Here is a 20,517-nt window from a genome sequence, read left to right on the forward strand (position 1 = left end):
CGGGCGCCACTGTCAGGGCCGAGGCTCCGGGACGAGTCAAGCAGTGACTGAAGCTCCGAGTTCACCTTCAACCATGGCCCGGGGAGCCTAACGGGGCCCGACACCGCCCCCGCCTCCCCTTCCCCGCCTCCCAGCCCTGGGCGGCACCGCATCCTGCCGGCCTCACCTCCCGGCCCGCGCCCGGCACCCGCCCTCGCCCGGAGCCCTCCCTCGCTCCTGCCCGCGTCCCCCGGCGCCGCCGCCGCGGGAAGCGGCTCCCCCTCCTCTTCCTCCGCGTCCGCTTTCCCCTCTCTCCCGCCGGGGCCGCTTGTTGCACCGCCCCGCGGCCTGCGGGAGCCGCTCGCCCGGCCCGGCGCCGGCCTTGAGCTCGCGTCAGCGCCCGGCGTCTCCGATCCCCGGGACTCGCACCTCAGCCCTGCAGGCGAGACCCCGGCCCGACCCCATCGCACGCACAAAATGTCGGCCCGGACGCCATTGCCAACGGTGAACGAGCGGGACACAGAGAATGTGAGTAAGCAGAGTCTCCCCCGGGAGCGGCCGGCCGAAAGCCTTCCTAGACCCCGCTTCTCCCTCCGCCTGGTTGGTCCCCCGCCCCCGGCAGGGTCTCCACCAGAGCTTGGCATTGCCCTGGCCCACCGCTCAGCCCCCATTCTTCATACCCTCTCATCTGACTGCTTTCCCCTGAAGACTTGAGGGGCTGGGGGGCAGCGGCAAGTGGCGCCCTCTCCCTGGGAGTGGTCCTCCAGGGGAGGATGGGGTGATGGAGGGCATCGAGGCGGGAGATGGCAGAGTGGGCATCTATGATTGCTTTATTTTTACCTCTGCATTCTGTATCCCCCACCCGAATGTTGGTTTTACGAAAACAGACTAGCCCGCTGGCTACCTCGTCCACCCGTGCTTTTCTGGATCTCTCAATCCCTAGCACCCCCACTTCCCTGCATTGCCCCATGACTTTGCTTTTTGTAACATTGTTGTCTGTATTTTGGGTCGTGGGCACCAAAGGTGGAAGGTCTGGAATAGGAGGAACAGGAGTGGAAGAAGGATGTGTGTTTGTGTCTGAGTTTGTAATGCTGTGATACTCTAGTAGGTAGGAGCAGTGTAATAGCAAAGAACAGCTTCTGTGGCCCTGAGGATACAGCAAAATGTTTTAAAGCCATATGGAGCCAGTGGCTTGTTAGTTTCTTCATCAAGTCAGTAGTAGGTTTTACTTTCATTCAGGGCAGGTTTTACTTTAAATATCTCTTGGAGTGTCACAAGGTACATTTCTTTGAAGGAAGGGTTTTCTGTGTCTTTGATCAAAGAGCCCTCAGGATTTTTTTTTTTTTTTTTTAAATCAAGATGCAGATGTCCCTGTTGTTTAAACACTTGAGCACCCAAAGAACAAGATCAGTTGTATTTCCATCTTTTGAAAAGTGTGACGTGTGTGTCTGTGTGTGTATGTGAGTTCTTTTTTGGAAGGGTTTTTCTGCCCCCTTCCACTTAAAACAAAAAAACAAAATTCTCATGACATATAAATAGGACCTTTACTGATTTTCTGAGTGGTTTCAAGGAGCTAGAGGAGTAGTAAGTTTTGGTTGACTGTTCAAAGCTCTCTGGATGTCTAGTTAACTCATCAGCCCTTCAGCTCTTGATGTACTACTGTCTTGATTGGGGTAGTAATATAAAGATGGGGCTTCGCAATCTTATACAGGAGGTATGGGAGAGAAGAGATGCAAGCTCATTTCTGAAGCTTTACCCAAACAAAACAAAACAAAACAAATAACTCATTGCTGTTGAGTGGATTCTAACTCTAAGGACCCGATAGGACAGAGTGGAACTGCCCAGTAGGGTTTCCAAGGTTGTAAATCTTTACAGAAGCTGACTGCCACATCTTTCTAACGTGGATGGGCTGGTGGGTTCAAACCAGCAACCTTTCTATTAGCAGCTTAGCTCTTAACTACTGTACCACCAATGTTCCTTCTTTCCATTCTTCAGAAAGGAGGTATAAACACATTATTTAACCTTGCAAAGTAAGGGTGAACAGAAACATTCATATTGAAGGGAAAATTAATTCTGGTAAGAGACTATTGTTAGACTACCACATAATGTATTTCAGAATTTGCTTTTGTCCTCTCTACTGTCTTGCATTGAAATTGGTAAAAGATAGTATATGACTGTCATCATAAATTATTTAATTTGTATCATAACTAGTCTTTTAAAAATATAGTATTGATTGAGAGATTGAAGAAGGTGAGAGACAAGGTGAAATTTTGGGTTATAGTTGATTGTAAATCCAAATTGGTTAAGAAATTTTCTCACAGGAATTCTCAAAACATTAATTCCTGTCATTCAGGGGTGTGAATGAAAAGTAAGATGATGGCCTTTGTATTTATAAGCAAATTACTGTGCATGATTGCTTACAGGAGATGGGAAAATACATTGATTTTTTTCTTTTGAATCTTGTTGAATAGTGTACCTTTTTTCCATATTTGTGTTGTACAAGTAAGGGACATTATGCTGATATTAGATAACAATATAGAAATATGCATCAAACAATAGTACAAAATGCAGCATTGGATGTAAGACCCAAAACTGGATTTTTCTGCTAAGCACTAATAACGTGGTAATTTCAAACAATGTACAAATACCTTCTGAATATGATTATGCTGTATAAATTGATTTCTCTGAACATGTTATTTTAAAGTCACTTTCATGGTCTTGTCTCTTATTGTCCTTGTGTTAAACTTAAATACACCTCCATTTAACTTCCTTTACCCACATAATTTTCTCCTATTTGCAGTGGAAAATATACTATAGCTGTGTATGTGAATTAAGTAACCTTGGTGGTGCAGTGGTTAAAACACTTGGCTGCTAACAGAAAGGTCAGCAGTTTGAACCCACTCTGCAGGAGAAAGATGAGGCAGTCTCCTTCCATAAAGATTTACAGCTTTGGAAACTCTGTGGGGCAGTTCTTCTTTGTCTTATAGGGTTACTGTGAGCCAGAATCAATGTCAATGGGTTTGATTTTTGGTTATGGTTGTTAATGAATCAATAAATATGCAGTCAGCTCTGTATTTCAGCTGGAAAGGATGTAGAGGTATTTAAAACAAGGCCTTCAAGGAGTGCATAGGAGAGAAATGTATTCTGAACAAGTAGCATACAATAGAAAAAATATGTGCAAGAACTAATTTAGTTTGTAGATTATAGGTATTTATCGAAGAGACCACTAGTGATGTCTGTTATATCACTGTTTGTGGCTCTTTCTGCTTCATAAAGATTTTACAGCCTCAGAAGCCCTATCCTGGATTGGGATGAGTAAGAACCGGCTTGATGGCACTTAATAACAGCATTCCCTAATTGATGTTCCTGGTGTGGCGCTGTGAGAGCCCTGGTGTGGCACTGTGGGTTAATGTGCTGGATTGAAAAGTCTGCAAAGGTCGGCAGTTCAAGCTCACTAGCTGCTCCTTGGAAATGCTATACAGGATCACTATGGGTTGAAACTGACTTGACGGCATTTAACAATAACAAAACAACTTCTCTTTTATGAAATAAATGATCAACCCTGTTTGTTAGCTAATATATTAATGCCAGTGTGGTAGTCAAAATGTGTATTTTTTGTAGTCATTTTTAATTGAAGTGACATTTAAAAAATACTTCAGAACATTTTACATTTGTAAGACTGCAAAGCTTCTAATGCTTTTATAGTATCAGACAGCGACTACAAATATTCATTGTCTTTAGAAAGTAAAAAATATGGAACTCTAACAAACCATCTTGTTATTTTATTGTCATTTGCAGTTAATACAAAAACTTCAGTAGCGTACATGAAACATTTTGGATTTTGTATCCTTGGGAATATATGATATATACTCTTCATTCACAAAAATTCAGTGGAGCTTGGGAATATATGATATATACTCTTTGTTCACAAAAATTCAGTGGAGTTTGGGATTATATGGTATATACACTTCATTCACAAAAATTCATTGGAGCTTCCAGACTAAGGCTGAGCTATTTCTGAAAATAAGTCACTGAAAACCCTGTGGATCCCAATTTTTGACCTGTGATTGGATCATGGGATGGCACAGAACCAGGCAGTGGGTCATTCTGTTATGGACAGGGGCTGCCAACTTCAAGGCAGCAAATAACAACTACCCTTCCCAGTGTCACTAATGTATGTGTTTGTTGAAGATAAATTAAAAATTCCAAAGAGAAATGTTATTGTACTGATCTTTTATACACTACTAGTAGAAATGGAGTCCTGGTGTGGCACTGTGGGTTAATGCACCAGACTGCAAAGCCGTTTGAACTGCAAGGTCGGCGGTTCAAGTTCACCAGCTGCTCCTTGGAAACCCTGTACAGGGTCGCTATGGGTGGGAACCGACTCGACAGCACTTCACAACAACAAAGTAGTATGTATTTATGTACTCTGCTGCACAAGACCTCTTTAAAAGTACTCAAGAGCACTAAGGTGTGCCTGATCCAAGACATGGTATTTTCAGTCAGCTCATGTACATGTGAAAGTTGGACAATGAATAAGGAAGACAATAGAAGAATTGATGCATTTGAGTTATGGTGTTGGAGAAGAATATTGAAAGTACCAGGGATTGCCAGAAGAACAAACAAATCTGTGTTGGAAGACACACAGCCAGAATGCTCTTTAGAAGCCAGGATAGTAAGACTTCATATCTCACACTTTGGACATATTATTAGGAGAGAACTGGTCCCTGGAGAAGGACATTATGCTTGGTAAAGTGGAGGGTCAGCAAAAACAAGGAAGAACCCCAACGAGTTGAGTTGGCACCATGGTAGAAGCAATGGGCTCATCTCATGTGTTATAATTGTGAGGGTGGCGCAAGACATGGTGATGTTTTGTTCTGTTGTACATGGGATTGCTGTGAGTTGAAATCGGCTCAACAGCACCTAATAATAACAAGTATAAAGTTTGGAGACCTGGTATGGTGCTGTAGAATAAATACTGGACTACTAAACACAAGATTGACAGTACAAACCTACCATCCACTCCTCAGAAAGGGTCTTTATGAGTTGGAATCGACTCAGTGGCACTTAACAACAACAGCAGCAGCAACAACTAACAACAGTATATAATTCAGTGAGAAAATTACTTTTCTTTGAGAACATTCTGCATTTCTTTTTTAAGGAATGATTTTCTTAAATGAAGGATTCGTGTGTATACTGTTTACTATTGTTATTGTTGTATGCCATCAAGTTGGTTCCGCTCATAGTAACCCTTTATAGGGTTTCCAAGAGTGGTTGGAGGATTTGAACTGTTGACCTTGTGGTTTCCAGTCAAGTGTTTATCCTACTGCACCATGTCAGGGTTCGAGTGCTCCGTTAATAGGCTTCACACATGGTTTACTACAACAAAACAACTAATGATTAACTTTTCAGGTGATAAATACTTGATGTTGTATAGTGGTTAGGTCCTGTCCAGTCAACTTAAACTCATAGCAACCCTCCATATAACAGAACGAAACATTGCCTGGTCCTGAACCATCTTCAAGATTGTTGTTTTGTTTGAGCCTATTGTTGCAGGCATTGTCTATTCTCCTTGAGGTTCTTCCTCTTTTTTGCTAATCCTCTACTTTACCAAGCATGATGTCATTCTTCAGGGACTGGTCCCTCCTGACCATATGTCCGAAATACATGTGAGATGAAGTCTCACCATCCTTTCTTCCAAGGAGCATTCTGGCTGACTGTATGCCTTTCAAGACAGATTTGTTTGTTCTCTGGTTCTCATTCTCACCACTGCTCTTGAGTTGAATCTTACTCATAGTGACCCTTATAGGGTTTCCAAGACTGTAAAAATCTTTGTGGGAACAGAAGGCCTCATCTTTCTTCCTTGTTCTCTGGCAGTGTATGGTCATTTCAATATTCTTTGCCAAAACTGTAATTCAAATGGATTCATTCTTCTCTGGTCTACTTTATTCATTATCCAATTTACACATGCAGATGAGGCAATTGAAAATGCAATGGTGTGTGAGTCAGGTATACTTTAGTCTTCAAAGTGACTTTGCTTTTTAACAACTTTAAAGGGGTCTTTTGTAGCAGATTTCACTAATATAAAGTCATTGGATTTCTTGATTGCTACTTCCATGAGCACTGATTGTGAGTCCAATAAAATGCAATTCTTGACAACCCCTAGAGATTTTTCTCCATTTATTATAATATTATTAATTGGTTCCATTGTGAGGTTTTTGTTTTCTTTATGCTGAGGTTTGGTCCATACTAAAGCCTGTAGTCTTTTCTCTACACTAGTAAGTGCTTCAAGTCCTCTTCACTTTTAGTAAACAAGGTTGTGTCATCTGTATATTGCAGGTTGTTAAAGAACCTTCTTCCAATCCTGATGCCAAGTTCTTCATATAGCACAGCTGGGATTATATACCCAGCTCACACTTTTCTTGATTTTAAACCATGCAGCATCCCTTGTTCTATATGAATGACTGCCTCTTGGTCTATATACAGGTTCTGCAGGAGCACAGTTGTTCTAGAATTTCCATTTTTTAAAAAGGTAACCAAAAATTGGTAAGAACCAAAAAAAAAAAAAACTTTGGAAAAGCAAGGAAAAAACAGTAAGCATCTTTCTGGTATTCTGTGCTTTTGACCAATAGCCACCTTATACCAGCAATGATATCCTTTATTCCACGTTCTCTTCTAAATTTGACCTGACTTTCTAGTTGGTGTACTACAGCAACCATTTTTTAATTATCTAGCAAAACTTTACTTGTCTGTCATATTAATGATAGTGTTTGATATTCTCTGTATTTTGTTGGAAGAGCTTTCTTTGGAATCGGCACAAATATGGCTCTCTTCCAGATGGAGCTGCCGTCCACATTTCATGACATAGACCAGTGAGCGCATCCAACCTTGCTTCTGTTTGTTGAAACATCTCAATTGGTAGCTCCTAAGATCCTGGAGACTGTTTTTGGCCAATGCTTTCAGAGCAGCTTGGACTTCTTCCTTCACTGCTATAAGTTCTTGATCTTATATTACCTTCTGAAAAGGTTAAACAGCTACCAATTGTTTTTGGTGCATTGACTGTATATTCCTTCCATCTTTGATCCTTCCTGTGTTCAATGTTTTGCCCATAGAATCCTTCAGTATTGCAATTATAGCTTGAATTTATATTTCTTCAGTTTTTTTCAGCTTGAGAAATGTTCTTCCGTTTGGCTTTTAGCAATGTCTTTGCGTATTTCATTATAATACTTGACTTAGTCTTCTCAAGTGCCCTCTACCCCCCTTTGAAATTTTTTGTTCAGCTCTTTTATTTCCTTATTTCTTCTTTTAGCTTTGTTGTTGTTGTTAAGTGCCATTGAGTCGATTCTGACCCATAGCGACCCTGTATGGGATTTTCAAGGAGTAGTTGGTGATCTTGAACTGCCAACCTTTACCTATTCTATATTCAAGAGCAAATTTTAGAGTCTCTTCTGACTTCCATTTTGGTCTATTCTTTTTAATGACTTTTTACTCTTTTCATACAGGATGTCTGTGATGATATCCCACAACTCCTCATCAGCCATTGTTGTTCCATGTTTTTGTTGTTAAGTGCTGTTGAGTCAGTTCCAACTCATAGTGACCCTGTTTAGGGTTTCCAAGGAGTGGCAGGTGGGTTTGAACTACCAACCTTATGGTTAGCAGTCCATTGCTTATCCTACAGCGCCACATCAGCATGTTCCATGAGTCAGATCTATTCTTGAGATGTTCTCTAAACTTAAATGGAATATACTTGAGGTTCTACTTTGTCTCTCATAGACTTGTTGCAATTTTCTTCAGTTTCACCTTGAACTGGCATCTGAGTAGATGATGGTCTTTTCCTCAGTTGGCTCCTAACCTTATTTTGACTGATTATACTGAGCCTTTCTATAATCTTCTTCCACAGATATAATCAGTTTGATTCCTGTGTATTCTATTTGGCTAGCTCCATGAGTAGAGTCACCCTTTATGTTGTTGAAAAAAGGTATTTGGTCTTGCAAGATGCTATCATATAATTTCCTGTGTAGTTTCTATCGCCAAGGCCATCTTTTCTTACTGTTGATTCTTCTTTATTTCCAACTTCCATATTCTAGTCACCAGTAATTATGGGTGTATCTTGATTGTGTGGTTGATCAAATTTCAGACTGCAGAAGTTGATAAAAAATCAATGACTTCATTTTTCACATTAGTAGTTGGTGTGTAAATTTGAATAACATTTGTATTAACTGTTCTTCCTTGTTGTTGTTAAGTGCTGCCCAGTCAGTTCTGACTCAGCAACCCTGTATAAGATTTCTGAGACTAAATCTTTGCAGGAGCAGAAAGCCTCATCTTTTTCCTGTGGAGCAGCTGGTGGGCCAAACTGCTGACCTTGTGGTGTATAGTCCAGTGCTTATCCTACAGAGTCAACATGCTCCTGATCTTCCTTGTAGGCATATGAATGTTAGACTACCATTGACAATGTACTTCAGTATAGATCTTGAACTGTTCTTTTGGACAATGAATATGACGCCATTCCCCTTCAATTTGTCATTCCTGACGTAGTACACTTTATCATTGTTAGATTTGAAATGATCAATACTAATCCATTTCAGCTCACCAATGCTTAGAATATTGATCTCTTTGTGTTTCATTTCATTTTTGACAGTTTCTCATTTTCCAAGATTCATATTTCTTACATTCTACATTATAATTATTAATGGATATTTACATCTGTTTATTCTTATTCTAAGTCAAACTAATGAAGGTTCCTAAAGCTTTTATTTCATCCTCATCATTAAAGTTTTCTCTGCTTTGTTGTTCCATGGGAGAAAAATGAAGCTTTCTGTGCCTTAAAAGTTTTATAGCCTCAGAAACAGGTTTGCTATGATTTGGCAGCGATTCCATGGCACACTACCACCACTACTTTGAAGAGGCTGCTTTTCCCTCATTGTATTTTGAGTGCCTTCTAACCTTACGGGTTCATCTACTAGCACTACATCAATGGTTTGCTGCTACCCATAAGATTTTCACTGCCTAGTGGTTTTATAGGAGTCCTGGTGTGGTGCTGTGGGTTAATGCTCCAGACTGCAAAGCTGTTTGAACTGCAAGGTCGGCGCTTCAAGCTCATCAGCTGCTCCTTAGAAACCCTATAAAGGTTTGCTATGGGTCAGAATCGACTCGACTTAAAAACAACAACAGTTAGTTTTATGAGGAGATCGTCTGGTTCTATTTCCTAGTGTGTTTTAGTTTGAATGCCCCTCTGAAACCTGTCTACCATTGGTGATCTTGCTTATATTTGAAATACTGGTGGCATAACTTCTAGCATTACAGCAACGTGCAAGCCACCATAATATGGCAGACTGACACATGAGTGGTGAGCTTCATTCATGGTAGTGGTGGTGGTATGCCGTGGAGTTGGTTCTGACTCATAGCGAGCCTATACAGGGTTTCCAAGGCTGTAAACCTTTACAGGAGCAGAAAGCCTCATCTTTCTCTTGTGTAATGGCTGGTAGTTTCAAACTGCTGACCTTGAGGTTAGCAACCCGACTTGTAACCACTACGCTTACAGAGAGCCTCATTCATAGTGAAGTAAAAAAGACATATTGTAGGTAATAGAAATAATTTATACAAAATGATATTTGATTTTAGGTTGTAAAAAGTAGGATTAGAAAAATGAGTGTTGGCATTGTTTCTCTTTTCCTGTTTTTACTTTATACTTTGATAATTCTAGCATAGACATATACGTTAACTTTAGCCTTCTGTCCTTTTCAGTGAAGCAAAAAACAAACAAACAAACAAAACTTATTTTTTTTAATGTTTTAGAAAAATTCTGGTTACGCTAATTTTTAAATCAGTATACACTTAATTAAATGGATCAGAATTAGCTTTGTGTAAGGAGTCCTGGATGGTATAAATGGTTAAGCACTCAACAAGCAAATGAGTGCTTGGCAGTTCAAACCCCAGCAGCAGGACCTCAGCAGTAAGGCCTATATTCTGCTTCTGAAAGCCTTGAAAGCACTTCTGCAAACACAGAGTCACTACAGGCCAGGCGGGGCTTAATGGCAACCAACAAGAAGCCTTCCGAAGTGATGTTTTGATTTGTGTTAAAAAACAACAACAACAACAAAAACTAGGCTACTCGTTGGGATGTTTTACAATTAAATTTGGTTAAATTTATTTGGATGTCTTTAGGAAACATTACTCTAATGGTGATTTGTTTGATTGATCTAAAATTTACTGAGATGACTGTTAAAAATATTTAATGTAACTAGGTAGCCATCAATTCTGTGAAAAGGCCAGAGGAAGCTTTGCCACTACCCTTGTGTTTGCTGTATAGTCTGTGCATACCTATTGCATTGTACTCTGATTGCTGGCTGAACTTATCTGTTCCCTGGACTGAGTTCTGAGGGCTGGTCTTCTTTCATTCCCTGTCACCTAGGACCAGCCTGAGAACTATTAGTAGTATATAGGAGATGAGTACAGCAGTAACAGTCTCATTTTGAATTTATCCTCAAACTATACAGTGACTTTGGGAAAAGTAGAAATCACATATTGTAACCTAAGAAACTTAAGCCTTCAGAGACAAAGGAAATTGACCCATCCAAGGTTATAACAAATCTCTGACATTCTTCACTATTTCTCTATTGCATTTTGAAGGTGTGTTTTGTTTTAGAAAATGTTCCTCTTTACCCCTTACCCACTATTTTCAAATCTTTTAAGACTAGTTCATATTGTTTAGAAGATTTCTGAATTATAGCTAACATTGCCATTTGCTATAGCTGAATACCTGTGCTCAACTACCTGCCTCTGTACCAGTGGTCTCCAAAGTGAAGGTTTAGAATAATCTGTTGGTATAGAAAGCTACATTTAAAACTTTTAGTACTTCTCTTTGGACACACATACTATTATTTAATCTTCTGTTTTTGTGTTTTTGAAGACTACGTTGTTTAGAACTAGCCACATAATTAAAAATTTCAGGTTTTCTTTCACTTTTAAAATCTTCATTCCCTTTGGGGTCATTTTCTTTTTGTGTGTGTGTGAACATCTTTAGACATTCTTTTGGAGAAGGGTTGTCAGTCAATTTTATTATTTTTTTTAATTTGAAAAATATCTGTGTTTTGCCCTTACTCTCGAGAAATAGTTTTATTCATTCTGAAATTCTAGGTAGATAGTAATTTTCCTTCATTCCTCAGAAGAAAGTATAGTCCATTGTCTACTGATCCTTTTTTCTCTCATTCAGAAGTCATCTCTTAGTTGGAAGATCATCCTTTCTGTCCATTTCGAGAGTTTTTGCCTTTGGTGTCTCCCGTTTCATTACAGTATAGTTAGGTATGGATTTCTATTCTGTATGCTTCCTATGCCTGTGAATTCATATTTTTCATCAGTTCTGCATCCATATCAACTGTCACCTCTTTGAATGTTATCTTGCTTCTGGCCCCACTAATGTTTCCTTTTGGAACTCAATTCGATTATGTTAGACCTTAACTCTTCCTTCTACCTTAACGTTCATTCATTTCTCCCATGTCATTGTCTCTCTGCACTATAAACTGTGTAGTTTATCTTCTGGGAGTTTATAGCTTTCATCAGTTCTGGAAAAGTTCATCTTCTTGAATATGGCCTTACTTCTGTTCTCTCTTTCTTTCTGGTACTCTGGTTCGATACATTGTTAATCTTTCTCATTCTTATATCCATCCTTATGCTTTAAATTTCACTCATTTCTTTCTCCAACTTTACTGCTGACTCCTATTTTGGTGTTGATTATATTTATGTAATTTGCTTGGCTCTGTCTTGCAGTTCACTAATCTCTTCAGCTTTATTTAAATTGTTAATCCAGCTGTTGAGGTTTTAATTTCAATCGATTCTGTTTTTTATTCCTTAAAAGTTCTAAAATTTTTCCTCAAACAAACGTGGCATTTTTTATAGTCTGTTGGACCTTGTTTATTTTTGTGATTTCATCTTAATTTCCTACAAAATTTAATGTGTGTTTATTTGTGTCCTATATATGATAATTCCATTATCTGAAGTTCCTGGGGTTTTAAGTTTGTTGTTTGCTGATTCTCATTTACTGTGGCTTGCTTCTTTTTGTACTTGCTAGACTTTGATGGTGAGCTCATACTTTTTGGATTTTTATTTGTGTGAAACCTGGGGTTCTCAATTGAGGCTAATGTCCTCTAGAGAGGGTTTGTGTTCCAGTGCTGGGAACTTCTACTGGCTGGGACACTTAGTTCCCTTTAGGGATCCCAGTTCAATGAAGGAGTTGTATGTTCAACTTTCCCACTGTCTGGTGGATCCAAGGTTTGTATTCAATCCCAGGGCACCCTGACATTTGATAATGTTTCGCTGGTGTTTCAGTTTGTTTTGTTTGGATATTTTTCTTGCTTTGTTTGAGTTCACCAGTACATTTAAAAAATGTTTTATTTGATGTTGTTAAGTGCCATCTAGTCAGTTATGACTTGCAGCGATTTTGTATAGGGTTTCCCAGGAATAAATTGTGGGTCTGAATTGCTACCTTGTGGTTCACAGTCCCGTGCTGATCCTACATTGCCAGACTAGGAGTTTGAGAACCTTATGAGGAGGTTTCAAAATGTTTGTGGAAAAATGGAGAGAAAAAAGATAATGGAATTTTTATATGAACTTTTAGAATTCTTCTCCTATGAGCCTTTTCTAAAACTTTCAAGTCTGTGCACTTAAAAATATGCATAATTTTCTAAACTGTTTATTAATCCTAGATAGATTTTGAACCATTTGTTAGGATTATTAAAATGGTTAGTTTTTGGCGTAACTTTATTGTCATCATGGCAGGTGAAGTGTAACAAGAACTTTCATAAAAAATCTTTGCATAATTAGTAGGTATATTGAAATATGAGCTTCATAATTAATAATGATATTCCATTTGCATTAAATACTTTATTCATGGATAGTCATTGAAGTCATGTGTCAGTGTAAACTGAATTTACAATCATTCCCTAATGTTTCTGTATTGCAAATGGTTAAGCCGAGATTTAAAAGAATCAAGAAACATTCATTTACAGTGCATAATATTTTACGTTTCACTGGAAAGTTTGTACCATCAAAAATTAATGTTCCTGTTCTTTGTATTGTTTTTTAATGTGTATACTCTATCAGTAAAGTACTACATATGTAATTTATAAGTTAGTATTCCTGTAGGAATCTATGCTTAAAAATATTAAAGGTTGGGGTATTTGATTTAAAGTTCATGTAATTTGATTAACTCTATCTTGGAGCTCTGGTAGCATAGTGGTTACAAATCGGGCTGCTAATCTCAGTGTCAGCAGTTCGAAACTACCGGCTGCTCAGCCGGAGAAAGATGAAGCTTTCTGCTCCCTTAAAGATTTACAGCCTCAGAAACCCTGTACAGGGTCTCTATGAGTCGAAACCGACTCCACTGTGGCACTTCACAACAACATGTTGACATGAATAGATGACACTTAACAACAATGGCCATCTTGCAGTTCACTAATCTCTTCAGTCTTATTTAAATTGTTGTTAACCCATCTATTGAATTTTTAACATAAATGTTGAGTTTAGCACTGTTTGCTAATTGTTACCTGTATAATTTTCTTTTAACTAAATTGAAAATACATTGAGGCCAGGGATTACTTCCAACAATACTTATTTGCATTTTCCATTGAGTAGCATAATATTGGGCATCTTCCCTCCGCCCCCCCCCCCCCATATTCATAAAGATAGTGTATTTATAAACTACTTGGGAAAGTGGTTCTTCAGGTGGCTCCTAACCCATATTCCCTAAGTGTTGGCCTCATAGAAAAATACCTGGGAAGTGTCTGATTTGGAGTTAATAAGGTATATGTTTCTGACACTTTGAGGTGTTGAAATAGAAAAAGGAATTCCTTCTCTCAACTTTATTTGGTTAACTAAATGGGGGAAAGGGAGAGTAGCAGCAGAGAAGGCATTTACCATATGGTGCCTTTGGTTATAAGCAGAATCTTTCTTCCACAGAAGTATTTAATGCTGTTTGACCACTGTATTAGTGAAATTCAGGTCCTATTAAACAGATCACAAGCTGATAAAAAGTCTAAAATGTTAGTGAATTATTTGTAAAGGATATGGTGACACGTTTATACAGGGTAATGAAAGTCCAGCTCTAACCTGGTTGTTGTTGTTAGGTGCCATGAAGTTGATACTGACTCATAGTGACCCTGCTGTGTAGCGTTTCTGAGGACCTGGTGAAGCCTATTATATTAAAAATTTGGGTATGAACAATGGTGCATGATAACAAATGTTTCTTTGCAGTGTGCATCAAAACATTATTATTGTTATTATTGTTAAAATAATCTTAGTGTATCTGGAAGTTTTTCTTTAATGTTTCTAAGTATATACTAAGATGAACTTTTGACTAACAGTTGTTATCTAACAGCTCTGATTTACATACAAACACAATTTAGAGACTACTTGCTTGTATGGCTTCACAATTTTTAAAGAGGGTGTACTTTTCTATTTGCTTCATCTCAGTTGAAGACACTAGGCAGATACAGTTAAGGGAATCTGGAGTGACTCAAAACCCAGAGAGGGAGATACACATAGAGAGAAACCAGTGCAGTAGAAAGCTAGTGCCCCTTGCCCTCCAAATGATGAGAACACAGAATAAAGAAGGAGAAGTAGGAGGGGGTGCTCAAGGTTCAGAGCCTTTGAACAGAGGCTAGAAAGGTAAGTACTCCTTTACCAAATGAGTCTGTGGAAAGTTGAGTTGGTAGAGGAAGAAGAGATTGGACTGAAGGATAATGGTGAAGTTAAGAGAAGAGGCTCTGGGGCACAGGGAAGGGCAGCATTTTCTGAGAGATAGGAACTGGAAAGTAGCAGGGCTTTGCATGTTGTAGCAGGAACTGGTCCTGTAGGCAGTGGTAACCCTTGAAAGATGGATAACATGATTTGATTTGTATTCTGCATGTTTGTGTTTCAAGCAGGCCCGTGTGGCTTGGTGATTAGGCTCTTGGCTGCTAACAGAAAGATCTGTGGTTTGAACCCTGTAGCCTGTCTGCGGGAGAAAGATGTGGCAGTCTGCTTCTGAATGGAGTACAGCCTTGGAAACCCTTACTTTGGGGCAGTTTTCATCTGTCCTACAGGGTTCCTATGAGTCAAGATTGACCCAAAGGCACTGACGTTGTTTTGTTTTTTTATGAGTGTGCATGTTTTAAAAACATTCTAGCTTTAAAATTTAGTGGGCTGTTTTCCCACGGTTCATGAAATAACTTTCAATATACTACTTATAAAAAAAACACACAAAAATCTTAATTTTGAGACAGGGGAAAATACCAGTACAAATTATGAAAAAACTCACATTTCATAGTGAAATTCCATACACTTATCCTGTATCAACCTTGCAATTAGGAATAAGGTTGTTGTTTTTAAGTGCTACCTAGTTCGTTCTGACTCAAGTGACCCTGTATAGAGTTTTCAAGGAACGTCTGGTGAGTTTGAACTTGGAGTTCAAACCGACCTTGCGGTCCAGTGCATTTTCCTGCAGTGCCACACTAGGGACTCCAGGAATAGAGAAGTCTGTAATAGCCATAAAAAATCATTTAATAGACCAGGATGTTGGTGCTCTAGATTTAAGAGAGAAGAATAGGATGATAGAAAGGGGCTAGAAGAAGGGTTTAGTAAATACTAGAATTGGTAATTTATTACCCATTAATATGGCACTTACAACAACAAGAAATGAGACTTTCTGGTCCTGCAAAGACATAAAACCTCAGAAACCCCATACACAGACACTACGATTCAGAATCAGCTCGATGGTACTTAACAACAACTAAAGTGATGTGGTTAAAATCTTAGTGATTTTTCATCAGTGGTGAATACATTTGATCCAAGGAGGAAGGTAGCTTAGTGGCTGCTGTAATTTTATTGAGATTTGTATTTTTTATCAATTTCTCTTAAATTCAGTTATTTTAAGATTGGTATCATTGTTATTTAAAGAAAGTCTCCAATATGTTTGTTACAATGAAAGGAATCCAGACATAGAAATTATAAAGTCCTGTGACAGTGAGTCATTAGCTAGTTGTCTTGGATAAGTCACTTTCTTCCTGATGCCACTTCTCAGTACAATTCATTTACTACTTACCTGCAAACTGTCTTAGGGACTCTTCTCCAAAGAAATTATTTATTGACTTACTAACACACTACCAAATCATGCCATTGATCTCACTGGCAACTCTATCTTCTTTCTGTTCACTGTGTAAATATCGTAAGTACCAGTGGTCACTTACTGAAACCTGGGGAATTGATTTTTCAGTGAATTCTTATCTTCCTGATGTGGCACTCTAGGATAGGCACTGGACAACCACAAGGTTGGCAGTTTAAACCCACCATTGGAACCCACTCAGTAACAAGGCCCAAAGAACATACTATGGAGGAAACCTTTGGATAGTGGAAGTTCCTAGAAGCTTGGCTCTGCACCTCTATCTTTTCCTTCTACTTACTTTACCAGGATGAGGTACAAACAAGAGAGGGCAAAGTATGTCAAGGAGGAGACTCTGTCCTCATTCTGCCAGAACTGAAAATCACTTTACCAATTCTACTTATTCAAGGTTTGTTTTTAAACTGTACCTTGTCTCACGCATACTGGTGCAAACTCCTTGAGAGGGTCAGCCATCTTAATGTTGATCCTGTATCAATCTTGAAACAGTGACTGGCATAATAGGTGTTCAGAAGTTTGTGGAATCTCTTGTTGTGTTGGATTAAAAACAGCAAGGATATGGCAGTTATCCCTGCAAAAAGTTCCCCCTCACCAAAGTCTTTAGCCAGTGCTGTGCACACAGTATCTATTCAGTGGATGCTTATGAAATATATATTTAAGATTTATTCATTCTCTTTTGGTACTATAGAAATGAAATATTTTCATTTTTAATTCTGGTTATTTCTTAACTTCTGAGCTGTTTCCTTTATGTTTGTATTTCAAGATGTATTGATAATCACTGGTGATTGGAATGCAAAGGTTGGAAACAAAGAGGAACGAGCAGTAGTTGGAAAATATGGCTATGGTGGTAGAAATGATGTTGGAGATCACATGATAAAATTTTGAAAGAACAATGGTTGTTCATTTCAAATACCTTTTTAAAACAATATAAAAGATGATTATATACATGGACCTCACCAAATGGAATCTGCAGAAATCTGCAGAAATGAAATTGAGTATGTCTGTGGAAAGAGACAGTGGGAAAGTTCCATATAATCATCTAAAGCAAGGTCAGGAGCAGATTGTGGAAAATACCATCAGTTGCTCAAATGCAAATTCAGACGGAAGCTGAAGAAAATGTAAACAAGTCCAAGTCTACAAGAGCCAAAATATGATCTTGACTATATCCCATCGGAATTTAGAGATCATCTGAAAAACAGATTTAACACATTAGATACTAAAGACCGAAAACCAGAAGAGTTGTGGGATGACATCAAGAACATCATACAGGAAGAAGGCAGAAGGTCATTAAAAAGACAAGAAAGACGGAAAAGACCAAAATGGATGTTAGAAGAGACTCTGAAACTTGCTGTTCAATGTAGAGATGCTAAAGCAAATGGAAGAAATGAGGAGGTACAAGAGCTGAACAGAAAATTTCAAAGATCAGCGCAAGAAGACAAAAGTCAAATATTTTATCATAATGTGCAAAAACCTGGAGTTAGAAAACCAAAAGGGAAGAACTTGCTTAGCATTTCTCAAGCTGAGGGAATTGAACAACAAATTCAAGGCTTGACTTGTGTTGTTGAAAGATTCTCTGGGCAAATTATTGAATGATACAGAAAGTATCAGAAGAAGATGGAAGGAATACACAGTAACTGTGCCAAAAGGAAATGGTCAGTGTTCAGCCATTTCAAGAGGTAACATGAGATCAAAAGCCAGTGATCCTGAAGGAAGAAGTCCAGGGTGCATTGAAGGCATTGACAAAGAACAAGGCACCAGGAATTAATGGAATATAAATTGAAATCTTTCAAGAAAGTAAGGTGGCACTGGAGGCATTAACTCATCTATGCCAAGAAATTTGGAAGACAGCTATCTGGCCAAATGATTGGAAGAGATCCGTATTTGTACCCATTCCAAAGAGAGGTGACTCAACGGAATGCAGATATCATCAGACAATATCTTTGATATTCCATGTGAGTAAATTACCTTTACTGAAGGTAATACAGAAATGGCCGCAAGCATATATTGACAGAGAACATCTAGAGGTTCAAGCCGAGTTCAGAAGAGGACGTGAAACGTGGTATATCATTGCTGACGTCAGATGGATATTGGCTGAACGCAGAAAATACCAGAAAGATGTTTAACTGTGCTTTATGGACTATGGAAAGACTTTCAATTATGTGAATCATGACAAGCTATGAACAACATTGTGAAATATGAGTATTCCAGAACACTTAATTGTGCTCATGAGGAATCTATACATAGACCAAGAGGCAGTTGTTTGAACAGAACAAGGGAACAACAAATGGTTAAAAATTAGGAAGGATGTGTGACAAGGTTGTATTCTTTCACCATACTTATTCAACCTGTATGCTGAGCAAATAATCCGAGAAGATGGGTTATATGTAGAAGAACGTGGCATCAGGATTGGAGGAAGACTCATTAACAACCTGTGATATGCAGAGGATACAACCTTGCTTGCTGAAAGTGAAGAGAACGTAAAACATTTACTGATGAAGATCAAAGAGCACAGCCTTCGGTATGGATTACAACTCATTACAAAGAAAACAAAAATCCTCACCACTGGACCAATAAACACACTCTTACCAATGGAGAAAAGATTGAAGTTGTCAAAGACTATTTCTTGGATCAACCATCAGTCCTCATGGAAGCAGTAGTCAAAAAAGTCAAATGACGTATTGCATTAGGGAAAACTGCTGCTCAAGACCTTTTTAAAGTATTGAAGAGCAAAGATGTCAGTTCGTGGACTAAGGTGCACCTGACTCAAGCCATGGTGTTTTCAGTAACTTCATATGCATGTGATAGTTGGACAGTGAATAAGGAAGACTGTAGAAGAATTGAGGCATTTGAGCTATGGTGTTGGAGGAGAATATTGAAAGAAACATGGACTGCTAAAAGAACAAACCAATCTGTGTTGGATGAAGTACAGCCAGAATTCTTTTTGGAAGCCAGGATAACCAGACTTCTTCTCTAATACTTCAGACATATTGTCAGGAGGGACTGGTCACTGGAGAAGGATGTCATGTTTGGTAAGGTCAGAGAAAAAGAATAAGACCCCTGGTGAGATAGATTGGCAAGGTGGCAGCATCAGTGGGCTCAATCATGGCCCAGGGCCAGGCACTGTTTCGTTCTGTTGTGCATAGGGTCGCTATGAGTTGATACCAACTTGATGGCACCTAACAACAACATGTTTGTGTTTATAAGTTAAAGCCATCAGTTAAAATTTAAGAATGTTAGAAAGTTTATTGACATATAAGTTAATATTAGAGCATATTAGGGAACGATTGCTGAATTTTGTTAGATTTACTAAATATAATTGAGCTGATGATTTTGGAGTAAAGTTTTGAATACTTGAATGTTAATTCCAGTGATTTAAAGAGTAAATGTCCATTGTTGTTTCTGGCATGAGTTTTCTATAAAGTTGTGTACTGTGGGAGTAAATTAATTAGGAAGTTCAAAAAATATTTAATGTCATATTTTTAGATAATTTAGGCAGATTTTTCCCCCCTATTCCCTGAGGACTCAGCTGCTTTGTCTTGCAATGTCACCTGACAAGCAGGGCCAAAAGCCCTTACAGAGAAGTGTTTTAAAATTTAGGGGAGTATCTAAGGTACCTGATAGTATAGTAGTTAATACTCAGCTGGTAACTATAAAAGGCCAGTGGTTCAAATCCACCAGCTGCTCCAGAGGAGAAAGATGTGGCAGTCTGCTTCTGTAAAGATTACAACCTTGCCAACCCTATGGGCCAGGTCTGCTCTGTTCTTTGGGGTTGACTATGAGTCAAAATTCATGTGACAATGGATTTGCTTTTTCTCTTTTTACAAACTCTTTGTTGTGAATTAGGTGAAGGCTACAGAGTAGATCAGTTTCCACTCAACAATTCATGCAAAGTTTGTTTCATGTCTGATTGCAATCCCTGCAATGTACCATCACTTATCCTATTTCCTCTCTCTGTTTCCTGTTTCTTTACCTCCTTTTCTAACTTTTCTGAACTTTGTCCTTGAGTAAATCCTGCCCTTTTGATCTCAGATGGTTGATTATTCCAAGATATGGGTACCTCCCTAGTGTCATTGTTCCCTTTATAGACTTGTTTGGCTGAAAATTGAACCATGAGGGCGAATTCATTTCCAGACCAGAGGGGTGACTAAGGGCCATTTTCTTGGGGGTTCTACCAATCTGTATCATGTTATTAAGTCTGTTCTTTTTTATTATTTTCAGATTTGTTCCACATTTTTCTCACACTCTATCCAGGACCTTTTAATGTTATCCCTTCCAAGGTAGTTGGTAGTGGCAGCTAGGCACCATCTTGTTCTCCTGGTCTTAGGGTCATGGACACTGATGATCTTCTGGTCCTGTACCCATTGGAATAGTGGTTTCCATGCATTTTT

At 38.8% G+C, this 20,517-nt stretch overlaps 1 protein-coding gene across 3 annotated transcripts in view; it reads left to right on the plus strand.

The window, feature by feature from the left end:
- The first annotated feature begins 29 nt into the window (after positions 1 to 29).
- The window catches only part of MARK1 (MAP/microtubule affinity-regulating kinase 1), a 182,486-nt gene continuing 161,998 nt past the window's right edge, over positions 30 to 20,517 (plus strand). Inside the window, exon 1 of one of the 3 annotated variants that reach the window (XM_006869704.1) lies at positions 30 to 507. In XM_006869704.1, coding sequence (XP_006869766.1) covers positions 457 to 507 — 51 coding nt within the window. In that variant the 5' untranslated portion in view covers positions 30 to 456. The remainder of the gene's footprint in view (positions 508 to 20,517) is intronic. The other 2 variants (XM_006869702.1, XM_006869703.1) reach the window with 2 other exon arrangements.

This window comes from Chrysochloris asiatica, unplaced genomic scaffold (assembly GCF_000296735.1).
Source record: "Chrysochloris asiatica unplaced genomic scaffold, ChrAsi1.0 scaffold00133, whole genome shotgun sequence".
NCBI lineage: Eukaryota > Metazoa > Chordata > Mammalia > Afrosoricida > Chrysochloridae > Chrysochloris > Chrysochloris asiatica.